This window comes from Theobroma umbraticum, unplaced genomic scaffold, assembly GCF_002168275.2.
Source record: "Theobroma umbraticum cultivar Fairchild unplaced genomic scaffold, ASM216827v3 scaffold_95.0, whole genome shotgun sequence".
Taxonomy (NCBI): Eukaryota; Viridiplantae; Streptophyta; class Magnoliopsida; order Malvales; family Malvaceae; genus Theobroma; species Theobroma umbraticum.
Genome location: NW_018397257.1, coordinates 9,264,882 through 9,285,114, shown reverse-complemented (window position 1 = coordinate 9,285,114; position 20,233 = coordinate 9,264,882). Strand labels below are relative to the sequence as shown.

General features: G+C 36.2%; 4 protein-coding genes across 5 annotated transcripts in view; 3 read left to right on the top strand and 1 right to left on the bottom strand.

The window, feature by feature from the left end:
* Positions 1 to 1,423: 1,423 nt before the first annotated feature.
* On the top strand, positions 1,424 to 3,380 carry LOC110412697 (UDP-glycosyltransferase 71K1-like). Its single transcript, XM_021423308.2, is given in 2 exon segments — positions 1,424 to 2,030; positions 2,033 to 3,380. Coding segments are annotated over 2 exon segments (1,425 nt in total). The 5' UTR covers positions 1,424 to 1,768; the 3' UTR covers positions 3,196 to 3,380.
* Positions 3,381 to 4,958: 1,578 nt separating this feature from the next.
* OTP81 (Tetratricopeptide repeat (TPR)-like superfamily protein) lies at positions 4,959 to 8,162 on the top strand. 2 transcript variants are annotated; one of them, XM_021423307.2, is made up of 2 exons: positions 4,959 to 7,345; positions 7,814 to 8,162. In XM_021423307.2, the coding sequence occupies exons 1-2, from the start codon at positions 5,161 to 5,163 to the stop codon at positions 7,864 to 7,866; spliced, it is 2,238 nt and encodes a 745-aa protein (XP_021278982.1). In that variant the 5' UTR covers positions 4,959 to 5,160; the 3' UTR covers positions 7,867 to 8,162. The 2 variants fall into 2 exon arrangements, with proteins under 2 accessions (XP_021278982.1, XP_089639062.1); XM_089782936.1 differs by lacking the exon at positions 7,814 to 8,162 and having other exon boundaries at positions 4,959 to 7,488.
* A 427-nt stretch (positions 8,163 to 8,589) lies between these two features.
* On the bottom strand, positions 8,590 to 10,906 carry LOC110412699 (zinc finger CCCH domain-containing protein 25). Its single transcript, XM_021423309.1, has 4 exons — positions 10,662 to 10,906; positions 10,454 to 10,563; positions 10,165 to 10,352; positions 8,590 to 9,526 (listed from the first exon to the last, which is right to left on the bottom strand). The coding sequence occupies exons 1-4, from the start codon at positions 10,832 to 10,834 to the stop codon at positions 8,852 to 8,854; spliced, it is 1,146 nt and encodes a 381-aa protein (XP_021278984.1). The 5' UTR covers positions 10,835 to 10,906; the 3' UTR covers positions 8,590 to 8,851.
* Positions 10,907 to 12,228: 1,322 nt separating this feature from the next.
* Positions 12,229 to 20,233, top strand: part of VLN1 (villin-like 1) — a 12,682-nt gene continuing 4,677 nt past the window's right edge. The window contains exons 1-17 of the mRNA XM_021423300.1: positions 12,229 to 12,376; positions 12,473 to 12,561; positions 12,639 to 12,738; positions 12,848 to 12,916; positions 13,333 to 13,569; positions 14,061 to 14,238; positions 14,311 to 14,440; positions 14,804 to 14,969; positions 15,955 to 16,105; positions 16,208 to 16,293; positions 16,393 to 16,548; positions 17,289 to 17,357; positions 17,769 to 17,837; positions 17,967 to 18,104; positions 18,877 to 19,005; positions 19,195 to 19,342; positions 19,494 to 19,504. Of these exons, the coding sequence (XP_021278975.1) occupies positions 12,506 to 12,561; positions 12,639 to 12,738; positions 12,848 to 12,916; positions 13,333 to 13,569; positions 14,061 to 14,238; positions 14,311 to 14,440; positions 14,804 to 14,969; positions 15,955 to 16,105; positions 16,208 to 16,293; positions 16,393 to 16,548; positions 17,289 to 17,357; positions 17,769 to 17,837; positions 17,967 to 18,104; positions 18,877 to 19,005; positions 19,195 to 19,342; positions 19,494 to 19,504 (1,893 nt within the window). The 5' untranslated portion in view covers positions 12,229 to 12,376; positions 12,473 to 12,505. The remainder of the gene's footprint in view (positions 12,377 to 12,472; positions 12,562 to 12,638; positions 12,739 to 12,847; positions 12,917 to 13,332; positions 13,570 to 14,060; positions 14,239 to 14,310; positions 14,441 to 14,803; positions 14,970 to 15,954; positions 16,106 to 16,207; positions 16,294 to 16,392; positions 16,549 to 17,288; positions 17,358 to 17,768; positions 17,838 to 17,966; positions 18,105 to 18,876; positions 19,006 to 19,194; positions 19,343 to 19,493; positions 19,505 to 20,233) is intronic.

Here is a 20,233-nt window from a genome sequence, read left to right as displayed (position 1 = left end):
GCCATTACTAATTATACTGATGTGAACACTGTGCCACTGCTCAAACATGAATTTCTATTACCCCATGTTTTTTATGATAACTTGATTAGTTCACCTAATTTAGTATTGTTAGAAGCTTGTCTTGATTGAGATTGAACAGTCCCAAGACTACGAAATCTAGAAGTACTGCCCCGCCTTTTTATATGTCAGCAAAGGCCAATCACTCCCCTAAACTTCTAACATGTTTTTGAGATAAAAATGTTGATGTAAATGGGGTTTTGTTGAAATTAAAAAAGAATCAATAAAATTAATTTTAAGGTATGATTTATAATAAGCATTATCCTTTAAGGCATATTTTATCTTCACCACTCGTTATGTTAACCAGAATTATACGATAATTTTAAGATATAATGAAATCAATATTTAATTTTATTTTGTATTTATAAAAATAGACTGTTAGACACACTTAAAAGTTGTAAAGTTATTTAACATTCTTTTGAAAAAATAATGGGAAATGTATTTATTTTTTAAATTTTACTCAAAACATAATATTTCGTTTACTCTTATCTTGTATGTTTGGTGTGTTAAAATGATTGGCTATGTCCAATCCAAACTAAACCATTGCCCGGTGGCCATCCCTCAATTCCTACTGTCCTAACTCTGCTCTAGCTCTAGGACAAAGGGGAAGACTTTAAGTCCTCTATATAGAGTTTTGAGTGTCTTTTATTTAAGAGTACAATCATTTCATTAAGACACTTCTATTTAAACACTTTTACAAGACATAAATTTTAGACAAATATATAATTCAAATAATTATTTTATAAAAAGATAATCATTAGTATGATATAATTTTTGAGTTATAATATAAAAAGATAATTTTTTATATATAAAATTTTAAATATTGATATTTTTTAATTATCTAGTAATTTTTGAATTTAAAAATATTTTTTAACATGTCACTTTATTATGAGACATAACTTTTTATTTAAAAAATCAATTACAATTTAATAATTATAATATTTAACATAACCTTTCAATTGAAAAAACTTTTCAATAACAACAACTTTGTATATGAAAAACGCAATTTTTCATTTACAACTTTACATGTAAAGATATATAATTTTTTTATTTTAAAAATACGTCTACAGATATTAATATCTATGGGAGTTATTTCAACCTCAGTTGAAAGGCAGGTAGATGATGAAAATGACATCTCTGCTAAAATATCAATGCCTACATATCTGATTCAAACCTTACTTTTCCTATGTATGCTTTCCTTAAATGACATCACGCAGACTTAAGGAAACTTATTCTCGTATTTTTCTAGTATTTGTTGAGATATATATATATATATATATATATATTCTATTTCTTTAGGAATATTATTTTTCTTATTAGCCACTCAGAGGGTGGACATGTACAGTAAGAGAAAAAGCAAGGAATGCATACAAAAGGATCATAATCCTCCACTCACCAAGAAAAAAATTGACGACATCAGAAACCGGTTACCTACGTGGGAAATACTTAAAAGTTTCCACTACAGCTAAGATAAGACGCTTATAATACAATAATCGTCACAAAATAAAGCAAAGATCTTTACCAAGCTGCACAGCGAGTTGGTTCTGCTATCCTTATCCTTAAAGTGCAGTCATAGTAGTCTCACAAGCGAGTTGGATTTGTGCTTGAAGCACTGCTATGGTTGGTCTGGTCCCTTCCAGGGTACAATACAACATAAAGACAGATTCAATAGGACTGCAGGCCGAGAAAGGAAGATCAAACGAGCTGATAGATGAAGAAAGTAGAGCTCATATTCATTCCAACACCGGGAATCGGCCACTTGGCCTCAACTATTGAATTTGCGAAGCGCCTGATCCATCACGATGATCGAATTTGGATTACTGTTCTTTCGATGACGTGGTCTTCACGTGCTTTCGTGGATGCATACACCAAATCGCTTGATGCTTCGCGACCTGATCGAATCCAACTCATTGACCTCCCTCAAGTAGATCCTCCTTCCTTAGATCTTCGGAAGTCGACAGAAAACTACATCTTGCGTTCATTGAGAGGTACATCCCTCCTGTTAGAGATGCTGTCAGAAATATTGTGTCACTGAGATCTAGCTCGGATTCGGGCCGAGTTGCAGGATTAGTTCTTGATTTCTTTTGCGCGCCCATGATTGATATTGCAACTGAATTGGGTCTTCCTTCTTATATATACTTAACAACAAATACGGCGTTCCTGGGTCTCATGCTGTACCTACCAACCCGGCATAGCCAGAACAGCTCAGAATTTGAAATCACGGATTCTGAACAGTTGATCCCAGGATTTGTCAATCCTGTTCCCCTTTGTGTTCTGCCCTCAGCTGTGTTTAACAAGTATGGAGGTTACAGCGCATACGTCAAGGTTGCTGAAAGGTTTAAGGATGCCAAAGGTATCATGGTAAATACGTTTGAAGCGATTGAGCCTTGTGCTCTTAACTATTTTCTCAATGGCCCAAACCCTCCAATTTATCCAGTTGGACCGGTAGTTGACCTCAATCCTCTACCTCACCCTGAGTTGGACCTGGATAAACGCAACAAGGTCATGACATGGCTTGATGATCAACCTCATTCATCAGTGATATTTCTTTGTTTTGGAAGCATGGGGAGCTTCAGAGCACCCCAAGCCAAAGAAATAGCACTTGGGCTAGAACAGAGTGGGTACAGATTCTTATGGTCCTTGCGTATGCCACCACCAACACAAAATGATGCCACATTAATTTACAAGAATCCCGAGGAAATGTTACCAGAAGGATTCCTGGAAAGGATCCAAGGGAGAGGGATGATATGTCAGTGGGCGCCGCAGGTGGAGGTTCTTGCCAGTAAGGCAATAGGAGGGTTTGTATCTCATTGTGGTTGGAACTCAATCCTGGAAAGCTTGTGGTTTGGTGTGCCAATTGTAACATGGCCAATGTATGCTGAACAACAGCTCAATGCGTATCTGATGAAGGAACTCGGATTAGCAGTAGTGATGAGGTTGGATTATAGGAGAGGTACAAGTGATCTTGTGATGGCAGATGAGATAGAGAAAGCTATTCAGCTGGTTATGGATGGTGATAGTGAGGTGAGAAAGAAAGTGAAAGAAACGGCAGAGATGGCTAGAAAGGCCGTTATGAAAGGTGGATCCTCTTTCATTTCAATTGGAAGATTGATAGAGGATATGATAGGCAGCGACTGACATTTTGGCCACTTATGGTTCTACTGGTATAGCAGTTTGTTCTCTATTGTTTAAGAAAAGAGGGCTTAAAACTTACTATTCTCCTCTTTATAACTCATTTTGTTTTGAATCCCAATGAGCATCTGTAGCCATTCCTGCTAATCTGCTTATGCTTGTTGATTTAAGTACGAACTACTTTTCAATTATCTGATCCCTATGCCTTTTTATAATGCTTCTTTCATTTCATTACGTTAAACAATTAAGTTTCTAAGCATTGTTTGGTTTTTACCAAGGAGAGATTGCTCAAAAAAGATATAAAAGCATGTGCCAACTGAATTTGTTTAGCACTAATATTGTTATTTTCATTCATTACAATTAACCTTTATGGTTTATAGCTCATCAAGACAACCACTTTCATATGGCACCAAAGAATCAATACCTTCAAAATTTTATTGAAACCAGGAATAATGCAGAAAAGTAGGCATATGGCTGTTGTAATGCGGCCTCTGTTTTGGGTATGGCAAACAGGCAAGAACAGAGGCTTGTGGTGATTATGGTGACAACCATACTATTCCCTTCGTAATAATTGAATTTATACATTATGAACAACATTTTTAGGATTAAAACACTTGTTCCAGAAGCTAATACAGGTGTAAAACCAGATCACATAATAAGCATGCAGTGCACCACGTTGAGCTATTTCAAATGTGTTTAAACATGCACCAAGATGCATGGTATCCAAGTGGATAGACCTGTGGCATTCATCCCACTGGGCACATGCAAGAATTAGAGTCAACAGAAAATGCCCTAAATCCGTTGGTATCAATATCTTTAGGCGAAATAGGCAAAGAGATATTATCGCCATAGATCAGTATTACATTTAATAACAAGTTTGATTTTTTTTTATTTGGAATAGGGGTATCAAACCAGGGTTAGGTAAGATACTGCAACGTTTCAACCACTGCTTAAATAATTGCCAGAAATTCATCAAATGACAACACACAGAGCTAGGCAAATCAATTACGTGTTGTCAGATCATTTTCCTTTTCTTTTTGTCTTTTTCGAGTCACCAACCTTCTTTGTTATAGTTTTGATGTAACATCCATATGCTGAGGTATGTGTGTTGTCATTTTGGTCCATCCAGGAAGAAAGCTGACATTTGAGACAGCAGAGGTTATATTGATTCCAGCACCTGGATGGAATTGCCCTTCACTTCTACTGTCAATGCATACACCATATCACTCAATGAATCGCAACCTGATGGAATCAAACTCATTGACCTCCATCAAAGTAGAACCTCTTTCCATCCTCCGGAGCCTACTACATCTCTGCTGTTGTTGAGTGCCACATTCCTCTTGTAAAAAACCGTCATCACAGATAGTGTTATAGCAATCCGGTTCAGATTCACAAAAGAGAGCCAAAACACTATGCGTATATGAAGACAATTAATCAACTAGAAAAAGAAAGAAAAAGGAAGACACCTTATTTACTTTTAATTAATAATACATGATAATATTTGGACAATTAGCTAATTTTTGTTTAGATTGGGGAGCCTAATCATGTCAGATGCGTCATTACCAAGATAATTCCTCACTGCTACAACATCTTTCAACCCCATTCTCTCACTTGGAGATTCAATTGAACAGAGAACTCTCATTGTTCCAACAGCAAGCAGGCTCTCCTGATTACTAATTCTCCTACTTGGCGCAACTCCAACATTTTGTTAGCAGCAAGAACTTGATCATCCAGCTCCCTTTCAGGTAATGATGTCTTGACAAATTTTCTTATCGAATCAAAGAGTTTGTACTGCGTATCTTGCGCATTTCCTTCCCATTTTCCTTTTTTCAAAAAGGGTAATCTTCGTTTGGAGAACTACCTAGAGTATCTAAATGGGCTTCGGCCCGTCTTCTCCAAGCCTCCTCATAAACAAACAGGCCTATTTTTAAGTAGATAAGCCTAGCCGATGAAGATCCCCACAAATGAAGCATGGAAACTCTAGGCACCCCTCTCCTCTCTCGTCCACGTCATCCAACTTCCATAACGCTCAATAACGACCATGACGACCCAGTTTTTTCACGTATCAACCAATGCACCAATTTAAACCAACTCAAGCAGATCCATGCCCAAATGCTCCGTACAGGCCTTGTCTTTAACCCATACTCCGCTAGCAAACTCTTTGCAGCATCTGCTCTGTCGCCTTTTTCGAGCTTGGACTATGCTCGTAAAGTGTTCGATCAAATTCCCGAGCCGAATCTCTACACCTGGAATACCCTCATTCGTATTTATGCTTCGAGCCCTGAACCCCTCCAAGGAATTTTGATCTTTCTAAGAATGGTTGATGAGAGTGCTTATTACCCCAATAAATTCACTTTTCCTTTCGTAATCAAGGCTGCTGCAGAGATTCTTAGTGTATGCGTTGGGCAAGCTCTTCATGGGATGGTGATTAAGGCCTCGCTTGGAGCCGATGTGTTTATTTCGAATTCCTTGATACATTTGTATTTGTCATGTGGGGATTTGGATTCGGCTTATAGGGTGTTTATGATGATTGGTGAAAAAGATGTTGTATCTTGGAATTCGATGATCACTGGTTTGGCACAAAAGGGTTGTGCTGAAATGGCTTTGGAGCTGTTTAGAAGAATGGATGCAGAGAGTGTGAAGCCGAATGATGTGACAATGGTGGGTGTTTTATCGGCTTGCACAAAGAAGTTGGACTTGGAGTTTGGGAGATGGGTGTGTTTGTATATTGAAAGGAATGGGATAAGTGTGAACTTGACTTTGAGTAATGCGATGCTTGATATGTATACAAAATGTGGGAGTCTTGAAGATGCAAAAAGATTGTTTGATATGATGGAGGAGAAGGATATTGTCACGTGGACAACTATGCTTGCTGGTTATGCTAAATTAGGAGAGTATGAGGCAGCAAGGCAAGTTCTTGATACCATGCCACGGCAAGATATTGCTGCATGGAATGCCCTTATTTCTGGCTATGAACAGAATGGGAAGCCAAAGGAGGCTCTGGCCATATATCATGAGTTGAAACTGAGCAAGATTGCTAAACCTGATGAGATCACTCTTGTTAGCACTCTATCAGCTTGTGCTCAATTAGGAGCAATGGATATAGGTAGGGGTATCCATGCCTACATAAAAGAGCAGGGGATTCAGTTAAATTGTCATCTTACAACCTCACTCATTGATATGTATTCCAAATGTGGAGATGTAAATAAGGCACTCGAGGCATTTTATTCTGTGGAGAGGAGGGATGTATTTGTTTGGAGTGCCATGATTGCTGGTTTGGCGATGCATGGACACGGGAGAGATGCAATAGATTTGTTCTCTAGAATGCAAGAAACCACGATCAAGCCCAATTCTGTGACTTTTACCAATGTGTTATGTGCTTGTAGCCATGCAGGGTTGGTGAAGGAGGGAAAAACCTTCCTAAATCAGATGGAACCAGTTTATGGGATTCCACCTGAGGTCCAGCATTATTCTTGCATGGTTGATATACTAGGTCGTGCCGGGCTTTTGGAAGAAGCCATTGAATTTATTGAGAAAATGCCGATAGTTCCCAGTGATTCTGTCTGGGGGGCTGTTCTTGGAGCTTGTCAAATTCATGGAAATGTTGAGCTTGCTGAAAAGGCTTGCAGCCGTTTGCTTGAGTTGGATCCTGGAAACCATGGAGCATATGTTCTTTTATCTAATGTGTATGCCAAAACTGGGAAATGGGATAGTGTTTCTAGATTAAGGAAGCACATGAGAGTAACTGGACTAAAGAAAGAACAAGGTTGTAGCACAATTGAGGTCAATGGAGTTGTACATGAGTTTCTGGCGGGAGATAATCGCCATCCACTTTCCAAGGAAATTTACTCAAAATTGGATGAGATTTTGGTGAGATTAAAATCAGATGGTTATGTACCCAAAAAGTCCCACCTTCTGCAACTTATTGAAGAGGACGACCTGCAGGAACATGCCCTTAACCTTCATAGTGAGAAGTTAGCAATTGCCTTCGGATTACTTTACATGGAAGCATCTCAGCCGATCCGAATCATAAAAAATCTTCGTGTTTGTGGGGACTGTCACTCAGCTGCTAAGCTTGTATCCAGGCTTTATAATAGAGAGTTAATACTAAGAGATCGGTATCGATTCCATCACTTTAGTGGAGGACATTGTTCATGTAAGGATTATTGGTGAATGTCATGAAAAACGACATTTACTAGAAATTTCTCATCAAACTCTAACCTGACTTGTTAGTTTCATCACTGCTAAGTGCTAACTAATTTCTGCCATATATAGATTCCCAGGAATTTCAAGTTTAGAATTCACATGTTCCTGTTTCTTGCATTAATTTACAGTTTAAGGTTGAGGTACCTACTTATTGTTCATATTTTATCTTTGTACCAACACTTGATCATGCATCTGCCCTGTTTATTTTTCCAATGTTAACCTGGTAATTGATGTCGGAAAAGAAATTTTCAAGTCTTGATAGAGGAAAAAGGAAAAGTGCATAAGAGAAAATGAAAGAAACAAATTGTCACCTTATATAAAGACCAAATTCTTATACTTCATTCTGACTAGCCGGTGTCGATTCGTGGCTATCTCTGTAATTTGGAGCAGTAAAAAGACTGTTCATGTGAAATTTCAGCTGCAAATGAAAGGAGTTCTCATTCGGTGAACAATTTCTCTTGGTGGCAATGATTCTATTCTTGGTCTACGTGGGATCCTTCGAGCGCCATACCGCTAACATGGTCAGATGGGCACTAATGGATGGTTGAAATGGTAAGAAAGAGACTCTTGAAGACTCCGCAAAACGTTGAAAAAGATTTAAAATTGTGAAAATATGATGCAAATTTGTGAACTCTGATTAGGATGTGCGTGTGCCTACTGACTTGTCTAAGAGGCAAAATTTTAACTAATTTGAAGAGTGTCAGGCTATCTGAATCTAAAAACATTGGCTATGCAGAAGACAAACCATCCAAACTCCAAAGAACTACTAGAACCTTATCAAACGAAAACCAAAAGATTGATGAAGAGACGTTGGGTTGTGAGAAGGTCCTGTCCTAGTACCCGCGTTACTACCACTAAAAGTGGCAGCTGCTGAGTAGAAATCACTTCCAATGAGTTAGAGGAACCTATCATTCCTGACAATTCCATAAGAATTGCAGCTGAAGACCACAACATGCCTAGAGCTACTTCTTAATTCCAACCCATTTGCTTTGAACGTGAATTACGTGCAATGTCTTATGGTGTGCTGTTTTGCTTCAGTCTCCTTGGATGCCCCAATCAACGAGACAAGAAACCTCTTCCCGAATATAACTCATGGATGCAGAACTAAGCGCCCACAAACCATGTTGCACAAAAGCAGGAAAGGGAAGAAACGTAAGACATTAAGTCAACCATGATGAACCTGATCTTAGGCTATACATGTAAAAACTGCTCTAAAACATCATCGAGAATTGCATTAACAATTAAACAGTAGACAGATCATCTTCATAAGAAAAAATTTGTGTATTACCCCTGAACAACTCCCCATATTTATGATGAATACAGAAACTTCAAACAAAGCTCAGGATACAGCTAGGCCAAATTAAGTAGACCATGGTTTTTAAATATGAGTGATGCTACAAGTAAACATCAACCACAGAGCTCCTCTCTGCATATATAAAAATTTTATCTATCTGACTTAATGCCCACGATCATCCTTTTCTCCACGGTGACGGGAGGAAGAATCCCTGTTATAGGCTGACCATTTCTCCCCACCTCTCTTATCATAATTTTCTCTTAAATGAGATTCTGATTCATTCCTTGCTAATTTTTTTTCTTCTCTCCTGTCATGATCTCCATTAGATCTTGGCTCATACTTGTCATCAACATCCCTCTTTGATCTCTTTTCGCCCTTCCTATAACGATCTTCACTTAACCTTGCCCCATATGCATCATCACCATGCCTTATTGACCTCTTTTCATCCCTCCTATAACGATCTTCTCCTGACCTTGGCTCAAAGTCACTATCATTGTGCCTTCTAGATCTTTTTTCTTCCCTTCTATACCGATCATCTCTCGAATTAGGCTCAAATTCATTGTCATTGTGCCGTGTTGATCTCTTTTCCTCTCTATGATCATAATCTTCTCTTGATGTTGGTCCAACATCTTTATCATCGTACCTTCTAGATCTCTTTCCTTCCCTCCCATCACTTTTCTCTAAGGCCTTCTCATTACCCCTTGCTGGTTTAGAACCTTCTTGAACTGCATGCCCTTGCATGCCAAAACTTTTCTCATTCTTTTTCGAACCCTCAAATTTTTCATGTCCCCATCTTGAACTTTGATCCTGAGGACCCCAACCAGTGTTTGCAGCTCTCTGGGTAGAAAATGGAACAAGATATAAATAGGCAACACTATAAATAATATAAACATAAAGGACTTTGGCATAGCTAACGATATATGGCAAACTACATTCTCCACTTGATATGTTTAAAACACCAGTCCTTGCAAGATGGAGAAAAAAAACCACGAATCATAAATAATGGAGGGAAAACAAGGTTTTTTTTTTTCAAAAAGTAACTACAAAATTAATAAAGCACACTCCTCTCAAGCCATCATAGTTCACAAAATCAATTGGACAAAAACATTGTTGCATTCTGACAATAAAGAATCCACATAAGGTAACAAAGTGTGGTAGTCAATAACCATGCCAGTTTTATGATCTAGATAATGAGTTCCATGAAATAAAAGAATAATTAGATTTCTCCATTCAACTCGAAATTAACATTGCAAATAGTACATGCTTTTTTGCAAGTAGCACATATTAATCATTTTCTTTTCACATAAATAAATTATTAAACAAACATCCCAAGGAGGTCCACATAATTAGTAGCTAGTGTAAGCCATTTATGCTTTAAATTCATCTGGACTCCTTACAATGACTTAAGAACATAGAAATGGTGATCATGAAGGGCCACCCAAATTAACCATGTATGAAAAGGAAATGAAACTTACTTGCTCATCATGGGAAAATTTACATCCAGCACCACGAGTACATTCACCTCTCTGGAAAGCACGACAAACCCCTCGGGCCTCCCTCTTCTTCTGTTCTTCCTCTTCATCTTCTTCCTCTTTCTTCTTATACTTTTCAACATGATCAACCCTTATAATTCGACCCAAAATCTGTGTCCCGTTAAGATTATCTTCAATACCAAAAAAAAAAAAAAACTCTATTATATCACTTTCTTCGTCATTGAAAAAAAAAGATGCTTAAATTTGAACGTTAAGAGAGTGAAATCCTAACCTACAGCAAGAATTGTACTTCTTTGGTCCTCATAGGCAAGAAAAGCAAAGCCTCTCGACTTCCCAGTACCCTTATCTCTAACAAGATTAACATCTACAATTTCTCCATATCTGAGAAAAATTAATAAACATTCAAGTCGGATGCAGGAAGTAAATTCACACCAATGACGAATCCCAACAAAATTTAAAGCGGAAAAAGGAAAATGTACTGGGCAAAAACAGCGAGGAGATCGCCTTCTGTGAGATCAAAGGGGAGGCCGCCTACATAAACGTAAGCCGAATCTTTGTACTTGGCGTGCCATGATGCTTCCTCCGATATTCCCAGATCTGCTTCTTTTGCGTTTATGTTCTGCAATCGCTTTACTAACGTTAATGGATTCATCGGATTCTGCTAAACCTTTCAGTTCTTCCCCCTATTTTTCAGCGAAAAACCCTAAATTTTGAATCCCCAAATTTCAGTAAAACCCTTTACAAAGAAAATTCATTAATTTTTAAATTTCCTTGGCTCGGGCCCTGGTTATGACGGCCCAAGTTCTGAGGCCGATAAGTATTAAGAATCTGGCCCAATAGTCCATAAATCTAAGGGTTCCACTTATTGTTAATTAATAATAGGATTCTAATTGGGAATTGGATGCATGTTTATATAAATGTAAGTAAGGGTTTAGGATTACTTGACCTGCTTTATATTCCAATTATTAATTACAAAAAATAATATTTCATAAATATTTAATTTAAACTCATATTTGGACTTTGAAATGCATGTTAAATTCAAGCATTTAACATGAACATTTTGTAAGATCCCATTTGATGGTACCACTTACACAAATGTTTCTTCCTTAGATTCCCCACCCACTTTGACTACCTAATTCCTTACATATTAACCTAATTTTGTTTCCAATATTAATGCCTCTTTGATTAATGTTACTTTCTTTCTACTTAATGAGTTGTCAAGTTCATAAATTGGAAAAAGTTTAATAACTCTCCCATAATTGACATGGTTCATGGCCTATGCCATTAAGACCATTTTATTTTACTCTGAAACTCTTACCAACCATCATAAATGTACATTGTATGTATATTTTCTTTTATATATATATAACTGAAATAATGTTATTTTTATTTTAAAATATCTATTTATGTATTCAAACTAACATATTACATACGTAATCCAGTAATTAAGATAATAATTTATTAATTTCAATTATAATTTTTTTTAAAAATTTATAAATAAATTATTATTATTAATTAATTCACTTAATTATGAGAAGTAATTAGTTTTTCATCGTACTTTGATTTAAAAGATTGTGACATGTCCATCAAATTAAGACCTTTTATTTTTTTAAAATTATCTTCAAGACGCACCTGACATTTCACTTCAGTTATTAAAGTACAATTTCTCTCTTCTTTCTTGAATAAAATATTAAATAAAATATATGTTCATTCAAACGCAAACACGTGTCCAAATTAGAATTTTCTCTGTAATAAAAAATTTTAGAACCATCGATTGATGTTTGACGCTTAGGCTAGGCGGCACGACCGGCCAACCACCGGCTCATGATCCCAACTTAACGTCCCAATCCGTTTAAAATACAAGATTAGGCATTCATCGACGTCGTTTTGATTGCAAAAATTGAAATCCAGAGCGGGCGGGAGCGGGAACCAACAACAGCCAGACCCCACTCTGCCACTCGCTCCTTTTCTATGATTTTCCACTTTCTTTCGTTTTCAACAGATCAGAAAAGCTTTCACTTTGGGCTGTGGGTCCCCAGTTAGCTGGACGATAAAGCCAAGCGTCTCATTTCTCCTTCCTCCTTTCGGCTGTCCCGAACCTTTTTTATTGCTCTGTCAATCTGCAATCTTAAACACTGATCAGAATATTTTACTTAACATTTTTCTTTTCAACTTTCTGTCTGGTCAGTTCCAGGTTTGGTTTTTCCTCTTCGTTTTCCCCTCAAATTGTTTCTTCTTCATTTGGTTTTGATCAGGCTTTCAGATCTAACATTCAATGCCTCGATTGCAGATTGCGTTCTTTAAGTCTAAGTGATGAGAGATAATGGCTTTTTACAGCAAAGACGTTGATTCAGCATTCCATGGCGCAGGGGCAAAACCGTATATTCTTTACTCTTAACCGTAGTTCTTTTTCCCTTGTGTTTCTCTGTTTTAATCTTGTTTTTGTTTATATCTAGTGGATTAGAAATCTGGTGCATTGAGGATTTGCGGTTGGTTCCAGTTCCAAAATACTCTCATGGAAAATTCTACTCTGGAAGTGCATATGTCGTTTTAAGTGTAAGTTCTAGCGTTTTAACTTTTTGGTCTAGTAAAATGGAGTTATGATTATTACATTTAGAATTTGAAAGACTTATATGTCTGGATTTTTGGTTGTTGTTTGAGACAGACAAGCGTGCTAAAAAATGGGCCTCCGCAGCACGACATACATTATTGGATGGGAAATGATGCAAACGAGGTTATTGATTGTTTTTTTTTTTTTTTCACGTTCTTGTCTTTCTATTCATGGACAAGATTATGTTTCAAGATTTTTATTGAATGTTAAATTTGGTAGTTTCTTCAACATCAGGAAGAGTGATGATACAGACAAGAAAATGGATGGAACCTGCCAAATGTGTTTGACCATATGTCCAAATAAAGCAAGTTGTTAGGTCTAAATATCACTCCGCTTGATTGAAATACGATTGAAACTTTTTTGTTAGAAAAATTATTGAAATGTTTTAGTATTTATTAATAGTATTAAATACTTTCACTTTTTTTTTTTCAAAAAAGGTTTGCCTCCTGAAACCCAAAATTATCAAGTATTAACCCATTAATATTTACATAATGCAGTCTTACTACTGCGTATTTTGAGAATGGTTGCTGTATTGGCAGGTAGACTCAGCCTTGGCATCGGACAGAGCGCTGGAACTAGATGCAGCGCTAGGGTCTTGCACTGTGCAGTATCGAGAAGTTCAAGGCCAAGAGACAGAGAAATTCTTGTCATATTTTAAACCTTGTGTCATTCCTGTTGAAGGAGTATATTCTTCACAGCCAGGGAACTCAAATGGTGAAACAAACCAAGTCACCTTGTTAACATGCAAGGGAGATCATGTAGTTCATGTCAAAGAAGTAAGTTGTATTTGAAGTTTGTGAAAGGAATTGAGATGAATTTAATTATTGGAGTTAACATTTCAACATAAGAAACCACAAAAAAAAAAAAAACTATAGATGCATGTTTTATAACATAATTACGAAAATAACTCTGGAGGGCAGTGATGAAAATTCAAGTTGAGAAATTAAACCTTGAAAGAGCCAAGTTGCTCTTGTGGTCTATTTTACAAGACAAAATCTAGTGATCCAATAAAACACTTGTTTAGGGATTGATTGTTCTATAGTAGGCATATTTTGGTAATTAGAGGCTATATTTATAATTCATGCCAACAAGTCAATACAAGGAGTCTATTCAATAATAAGCCATGAACTCATTATCAATCTTTATAATTAAATGGTTCTGTTATTGACTGGTACTATGTTAATCAATACACAAAGGAGTTTTGTTGTTCTCAATACCTTTGCTTAACATTAACTATGATTCTTCATATGTCATGCTTGCTGACCAGGTGCCTTTTTCTCGATCATCCTTGAATCACAATGATGTATTCATTCTTGAAACTGCATCAAAAATTTTCCTCTTTAGCGGGTGCAACTCTAGTATCCAAGAAAGGGCTAAAGCTTTGGAGGTTGTTCAGTATATCAAAGAGAATAGACACGCTGGAAACTGTGAAGTGGCAATTATAGGTTGGAAACTTTCTTGCAACCTTTTTTTCCAATAAAAGATATTGCAATCATTAAATGGTTCTCTTGCTGCAGAGGATGGAAAATTGGTTGGTGATTCTGACGTTGGTGAATTTTGGAGTTTATTTGGTGGTTATGCACCAATTCCCCGGGACTCAGCTTTGGCTGGTCAGCAACAAGTTGACAGTCCTGTAATATTGTTTTGGTGAGTTTGGCTTTGAATTTTGCCAATGTCTTTGTCAACTTGAACAAACTTAGTTCCTAAATATTTGCAAGGTTGTATATGAGTAGTCAGAAACAATTCTATTGTGCATTTGTAAACGTCAAATCATACTGTATACCTTTTGGCTATTACCTCCAATATTTTTATAAATAGCTGCTCTTTTCTAACTTTTGAACTGGTGTAAGATGTCGTTGATTGAATGAATTCGTCCTGTTAGTTTCTGGGTGATTCCAAGTCGTGTTACTCTTCTTCTTTTCTTTCTTTCTGTTTTCCAAGAATTTTTTTTTTCTCTTCCTTTAAATGAAATAGCATACCTTTCTCGATTGACTCTTTAAGATCTTTCAGGATAAATCTTCAGGGAAAACTATCTCAAATTGGAAGTGATTCATTGGATAAAGATATGCTTGAGAAAAACAAGTGCTATATGCTAGACTGTGGTGCTGAAGTTTTTGTTTGGATGGGAAGAAATACTTCAATAACTGAACGAAAGACATCTATTTCAGCTGCAGAGGTAAGAGTTATTTTCTTCTACTTCTTGCCCTCTCCCTTCCATCCCACTCTTTCTACTCACACATGTAGAAATAAAACAAAACGTTGGATTGAGTGCATCATTAGGGGGATATGTTGGATGCATTTAGAAACGCCAGGCCTGCATCTATAGATAAACTGTCATCATCCCTTTCCTCCCTTTACCTCTCCTTACTCTCCCACTTCTTATCCTGAAATCATAACAGCCATTTGAGCTGATATAATTTTTGTACAAGATGCTCTGGCTTCTTTGGAGAAGACTGGCAAGAATCTTATTAATTACGACATTGAGTTAATATGATAAGCTGTCTTGTTCCTTTTCTTCAAATGCTGTAATGTTCCTCAATCATTTAAGCTATTTATAGAATTATCAAGTCAGAATGCAGTCTATTAAGCTTTTTTGTGCTTTTCTTTTTTTGGTATATCTATTTATATCAAAAGTTAGCATGGAGAATGAGAGGCAGTGCTCTGCTTGAGCTGTAGATGAATAATCTCTAATTAAATTACTTGTTTTAAGTATGAGGTTACTTACATTGGTTCCTTATTCCGGCATACCAGCCTTGATTAAACAAGGTGGCCCCCTATTTCACTTTATGGTTCCCTCAGGCTAGGTATAAACTACAAGCGAGAAAATTTCTGGCAACAAATGATTTTATTATTCCCTTAAAGAAGATGGACATCCATGGATATCAGGTTCTGTCTTTAAGTGAAACTTTGATCTACTGGAGTCCACCTTCATAGGTTTCTATCTTTTCCAGATTTACAGTCTATGGTTTTACAGGATTTTATCCCCCAATGTAGAAAGTGCCCAAAAGGCATTCATTGTATGAGATAGTCTGGTGAATGTAAGGAGCATTTGTGATATGTAGATTGAAGAATTTGTTGCAAGTGTTACTGCCTCTACTTGTGCTTGCTCGCAGGAGTTTAAGGCATTCTTTCTGACTAGATTGCTGGCTACTCTTTTACAGGATTTCCTCAGAAAGCATGACATGTCAAGTAGGACTCACTTAACATTTTTAACTGAGGGTCTAGAAACTTCAATGTTTAAATCCTACTTCAATAGTTGGCCTCAAACTGCACAGACCAAGCTGTACGATGAAGGGCGAGAAAAAGTGGCAGGTTTGCGCCTATTGCAGCAAAATTGTTGGAAAGAAAGAGGTGGAAGGGATGTAGGCTATATATATGATGCACTTATGAATTTAACTTCATTTTCTTTTTCAGCAATATTCAAGCAACAGGGTTATGAAGTGAAGGAGCTTCCTGAAGAAGACTTGCAGTCTTATATAAATTGCAGAGGCACACTGAAAGTAGCTTCAATTTCAAGAAAATGATTCTTCTTTTTTCTGAGTTATGGCTTAAGCATTTACTGTCTCATATTTTGTGTTTTTGCAATGGTGGCATGTCAGGTTTGGCAGGTAAATGGTCATGAACTGTCCCTTATTCCAGTTTCAGAACAGACAAAGCTCTACAGTGGGGATTGCTATATTGTGCAGTATACATATCCTGGAATTGAAAGGGATGAGAGTTTATTTTATGCATGGCTTGGTCACAGAAGTGTACTGGTAAGCATGGTTCATTAATACATGATAACCTTCTTTGATTTAAATCTTGAGCTTTTGTCTGGTAAACAAGGAGATGCTTGAGATTGGGCATTAGGATCCATCCCAATCCTACAGCAAGCAATCGGAATCTTAGACATGCAAACTTTATAAAAAAAATACCTTTAGAATAATGCGTAGGGCACGCAAGAACATTTATCCTTTATAATAGAGATCCTGTATGTTTATTTCTATATATGTTTAATCAGGATTTTTTATCAATCAAAATTCTATAATGAACTATTAGAAGAGTGTAATGTTACAGATTTTATAGGTGATACCTTGCTTAAATGTTGAAAGTTTGTAGTTATTCAACTATAATATGAACTTTTTTCTTAAGAAGCTAAGTTTAACTTGTAGTGATTGTTGAAGTGCTATCATGACCAAAGGCTCTAAGTATTTTTCAGTGCCAAAGGCATTAGAGGAAGAGAAAAGAAACAATATCAATGAAAATCTCTAATTAGATATGATCATATCGAATCAAAAACAATATGACTACTTATTTCATTCTGTGCTTGTAAGTTGCATTTTCTTGTTTAGACTAAAACCTTGGCTCTTAATTTCATACAATACTGTTACTTATGCAATTTTAGTATCTTCAGCTATATTTTGCTGTAACATTTTAGTTTTTACGTACGAGCACTAGATCAGCTTTCTGACGATTTCATTTGTCTCCTTTTCTCATTCTCTGTTCCTTCCTGCAGGAAGATAGAGCTGATGCCATATTCCATATGAGTGCAATTGTTGATTCAACCAGAGGGGATCCAGTAATGGCAAGTTCTATTTTTCATTCTCCAACACGTATTATAATATTTGTAGCCTGATGCTACAAGTTAACTTAGGATGTTCAAGAATTAATCAAGTAGCTGTAAGCCATTTTAAGTCTATCTTATGTAGTTTGTCTTTATGTAATGATATTTTGCTTTGTGAGAGAAAGCCAATGGTTTTACTCATTCATGGTACTGAAAATGACAGGCTATGTCATACAGGCAAATTCTTATTTTTCTCTTTGTTGACCATCGCAATGGTCCTTTGCTTTTCTGATTCTAAAGGAGTATGATCTATTTTGCTATTCTTCATGAATTTGCGAGGATTAACTACTAAGGGATATATGTATAACACCAACATTTTTTGAATCTCAACAAATGATGTTCACTAGGTTAAATCTCATGTTTTATTTTCAGGCTCAGGTTACTGAAAATAGAGAGCCAGTTCAGTTTTTCCTTATTTTCCAGACATTAATTGTTTATAAGGTTAGTTCTTCACAAGATTTGCTGGCCCTTAATTCCTTTCGAGTATTAATTAATTTTTGTATTAATCTACCGACAAAATAGGCAATCTTCTAATACTATATCTTGCCTTTTTGTTTTTATAAAATAAAGGGAGGTATCAGTGCAGGGTACAAGAAGTTTATTGCTGAAAGTGGTATTGATGATGATACTTACGATGAAAAAAAAACAGCTCTTTTTCGAGTTCAAGGGACGAGTCCAGAAAACATGCAAGCTATCCAGGTTGATCATGTAAGTCCGAGATCTAACATTCATCCTAAAACAGTACCCTTGTTCTCTCTCTCTCTCTCTCTCTCTCTCTCACACACACACACACACACAACCAGACTTACACCCACAGGCGTTCACATGCCTTAATACATATTCTTTTTGCCGATAACCATTCAAACCTCATATTTCTGTTGGATGCCAATAAGAGCCTTTGCAACAAACATTAATAACCTGTTGTCAGTATAAGAATTACTTTTTCTTTACAAGAGAAATACACTTCCATGTTCCAAAATATATCCTATATATTTATACAACTTGTGGTACTTGTTGAGAGCAACCTACCATTGCCATGAATATGATATGCCAAATATAAATGAGTTAGTGGTCTTGCATTTCATTTTTTATAGGAAAATCAGTTAAAAAATTGAATCTCCAGTTTACTTTTGCACCTTTTGTTGCTTGCAAACATGATTACTATGCTTACATTGTGAAAAGAGTAACACTTGATATCAATTAAGTCATTAAATGGTTAAGTCACGTTCAAAGGTTGATTAGTTTTCATCTTGAGAAAGCTTTGAACTTTCAAGCAGAATTATTTTTTTTGTTTAGGCTTTCTCAAGTTATTTAGCTGGTTGGAATAATTTTGCTATTTTATGATAATTTAGAAATATTGAGTGCAAATGTTGTTTCCTGTGATATGAGACATTGCTACTCTTTATTTTTTTCCTTTATCCTTCTTCAGTACATATGCTCCTCCATGTATGACTGACTTGTTAAACTAAAATTTTTTCAGGTTTCAAGCTCCCTGAATTCATCCTACTGCTACATCCTGCAAAATGGAACATCTGTCTTTACTTGGATTGGGAATCTCACCTTGAGCAGAGACCATGATCTTCTTGATAGAATGCTTGAACTGATTAATGTATGTAATTATATTATTCAAATGGGCTGTAATATTAGATATTTTAATTAGTTTCTATTTTTAGCAATAAATTTTCTCTCAATGGCTGAGAAAGCCATTGCTACAAATTTATGTTGTGAATTTCTCATTGTTGTTTTCTGATCCTTAATTTAATCATCATTGATTTTATTTCTTTGATGCTATTTACAGCCGACATGGCAACCCATATCGGTGAGGGAAGGAAGCGAACCAGATAGTTTCTGGAGTTCACTTGGTGGAAAGACAGAGTATCCAAGAGAAAAAGAGATGAAAAAATTCATAGAAGATCAACATTTATTTAAATTTACCTCTACTGAAGGTAAGCAAATTTCCTCTCTTTTCACTATTGTTCTCTGGAAGGATAATTTGCTTCTGCCTTGGTTCAGAAGTTTGCCAGCTGTAAATTGCTGCAAAACATGTCTGACAGTTGGTTATGGTTCTTTGCCGCTTGGTTTGATTTCCCTTTTCAGGTGATTTCAAGGTACACCTTGTTTGGTTCTGTTGGCTTGCGTATCTGTCATAGTTAAGCATGTTTGGTTGCATTATAAATGTTGTCATCAACTCATATTGCAAATATAGATTTCTAACAAAGAGTTCATTGAAATTTAGGCTAGTTAAGGGAAATGCCTGTTTTTGAAACCATTCAAATGTCAATAGGATTGTCATTACCTATCTATGTTAAATTCAGTTCCATGGACTTTCTGTAAGGATAGATCTCTATCTCAAGTAGATTAAATGGACTTTGGATATACTCATAAATTTCATTCTTTTTGCTAATTCCTAGGATTGCATGTCAGAGAGACATAAGAGTTCTTTAATCTTTATAGTGTGTAGGACCTGTAGTGAAAGTAGGTTCTTTGTTCACTTCCTTTTGTGAATGTGCCTTGAATAAGCAGCCCAGTCTGCTGATTAGTTCATCCACCATTTTGGTCAGAAACATTTTAACTTTTCCCATGAAGCTGGTCAATTGCTTTTTGAATTTCATTTCAGGGTAACGTCAGTATATGCTAGAGTCCATCATGTATTGTAGAGAAGAGTATTATCACTGTTCAAACTTTTTGTCACAATTTTATAGCCTAGGTAGTAAAAGGAAGGTACTTAAATTTGCCTGGTGAATCATGTCTCAGCTGAGTGTCTAAAATGAAGTATAGAGAAGTGAGTCATTTTGGATTAAACTCATTAATCTATGATAAAGATAAATTTATATATA

What these genes read in the sequence shown, in the direction of transcription:
- OTP81 (XM_021423307.2), top strand. Translation starts at nt 5,161, where the DNA reads ATGGAAACTCTAGGCACCCCTCTCCTCTCTCGTCCACGTCATCCAACT. An exon ending in TAGTGGAGGACATTGTTCAT is followed by an intron (nt 7,346 to 7,813) that starts GTAAGGATTATT and finishes GTGAAATTTCAG; the next exon opens with CTGCAAATGAAAGGAGTTCT.
- LOC110412699 (XM_021423309.1), bottom strand. Translation starts at nt 10,834, where the DNA reads ATGAATCCATTAACGTTAGTAAAGCGATTGCAGAACATAAACGCAAAA. An exon ending in AAGTACAATTCTTGCTGTAG is followed by an intron (nt 10,353 to 10,453) that starts GTTAGGATTTCA and finishes TTGGTATTGAAG; the next exon opens with ATAATCTTAACGGGACACAG. An exon ending in AATTTTCCCATGATGAGCAA is followed by an intron (nt 9,527 to 10,164) that starts GTAAGTTTCATT and finishes TTTTCTACCCAG; the next exon opens with AGAGCTGCAAACACTGGTTG.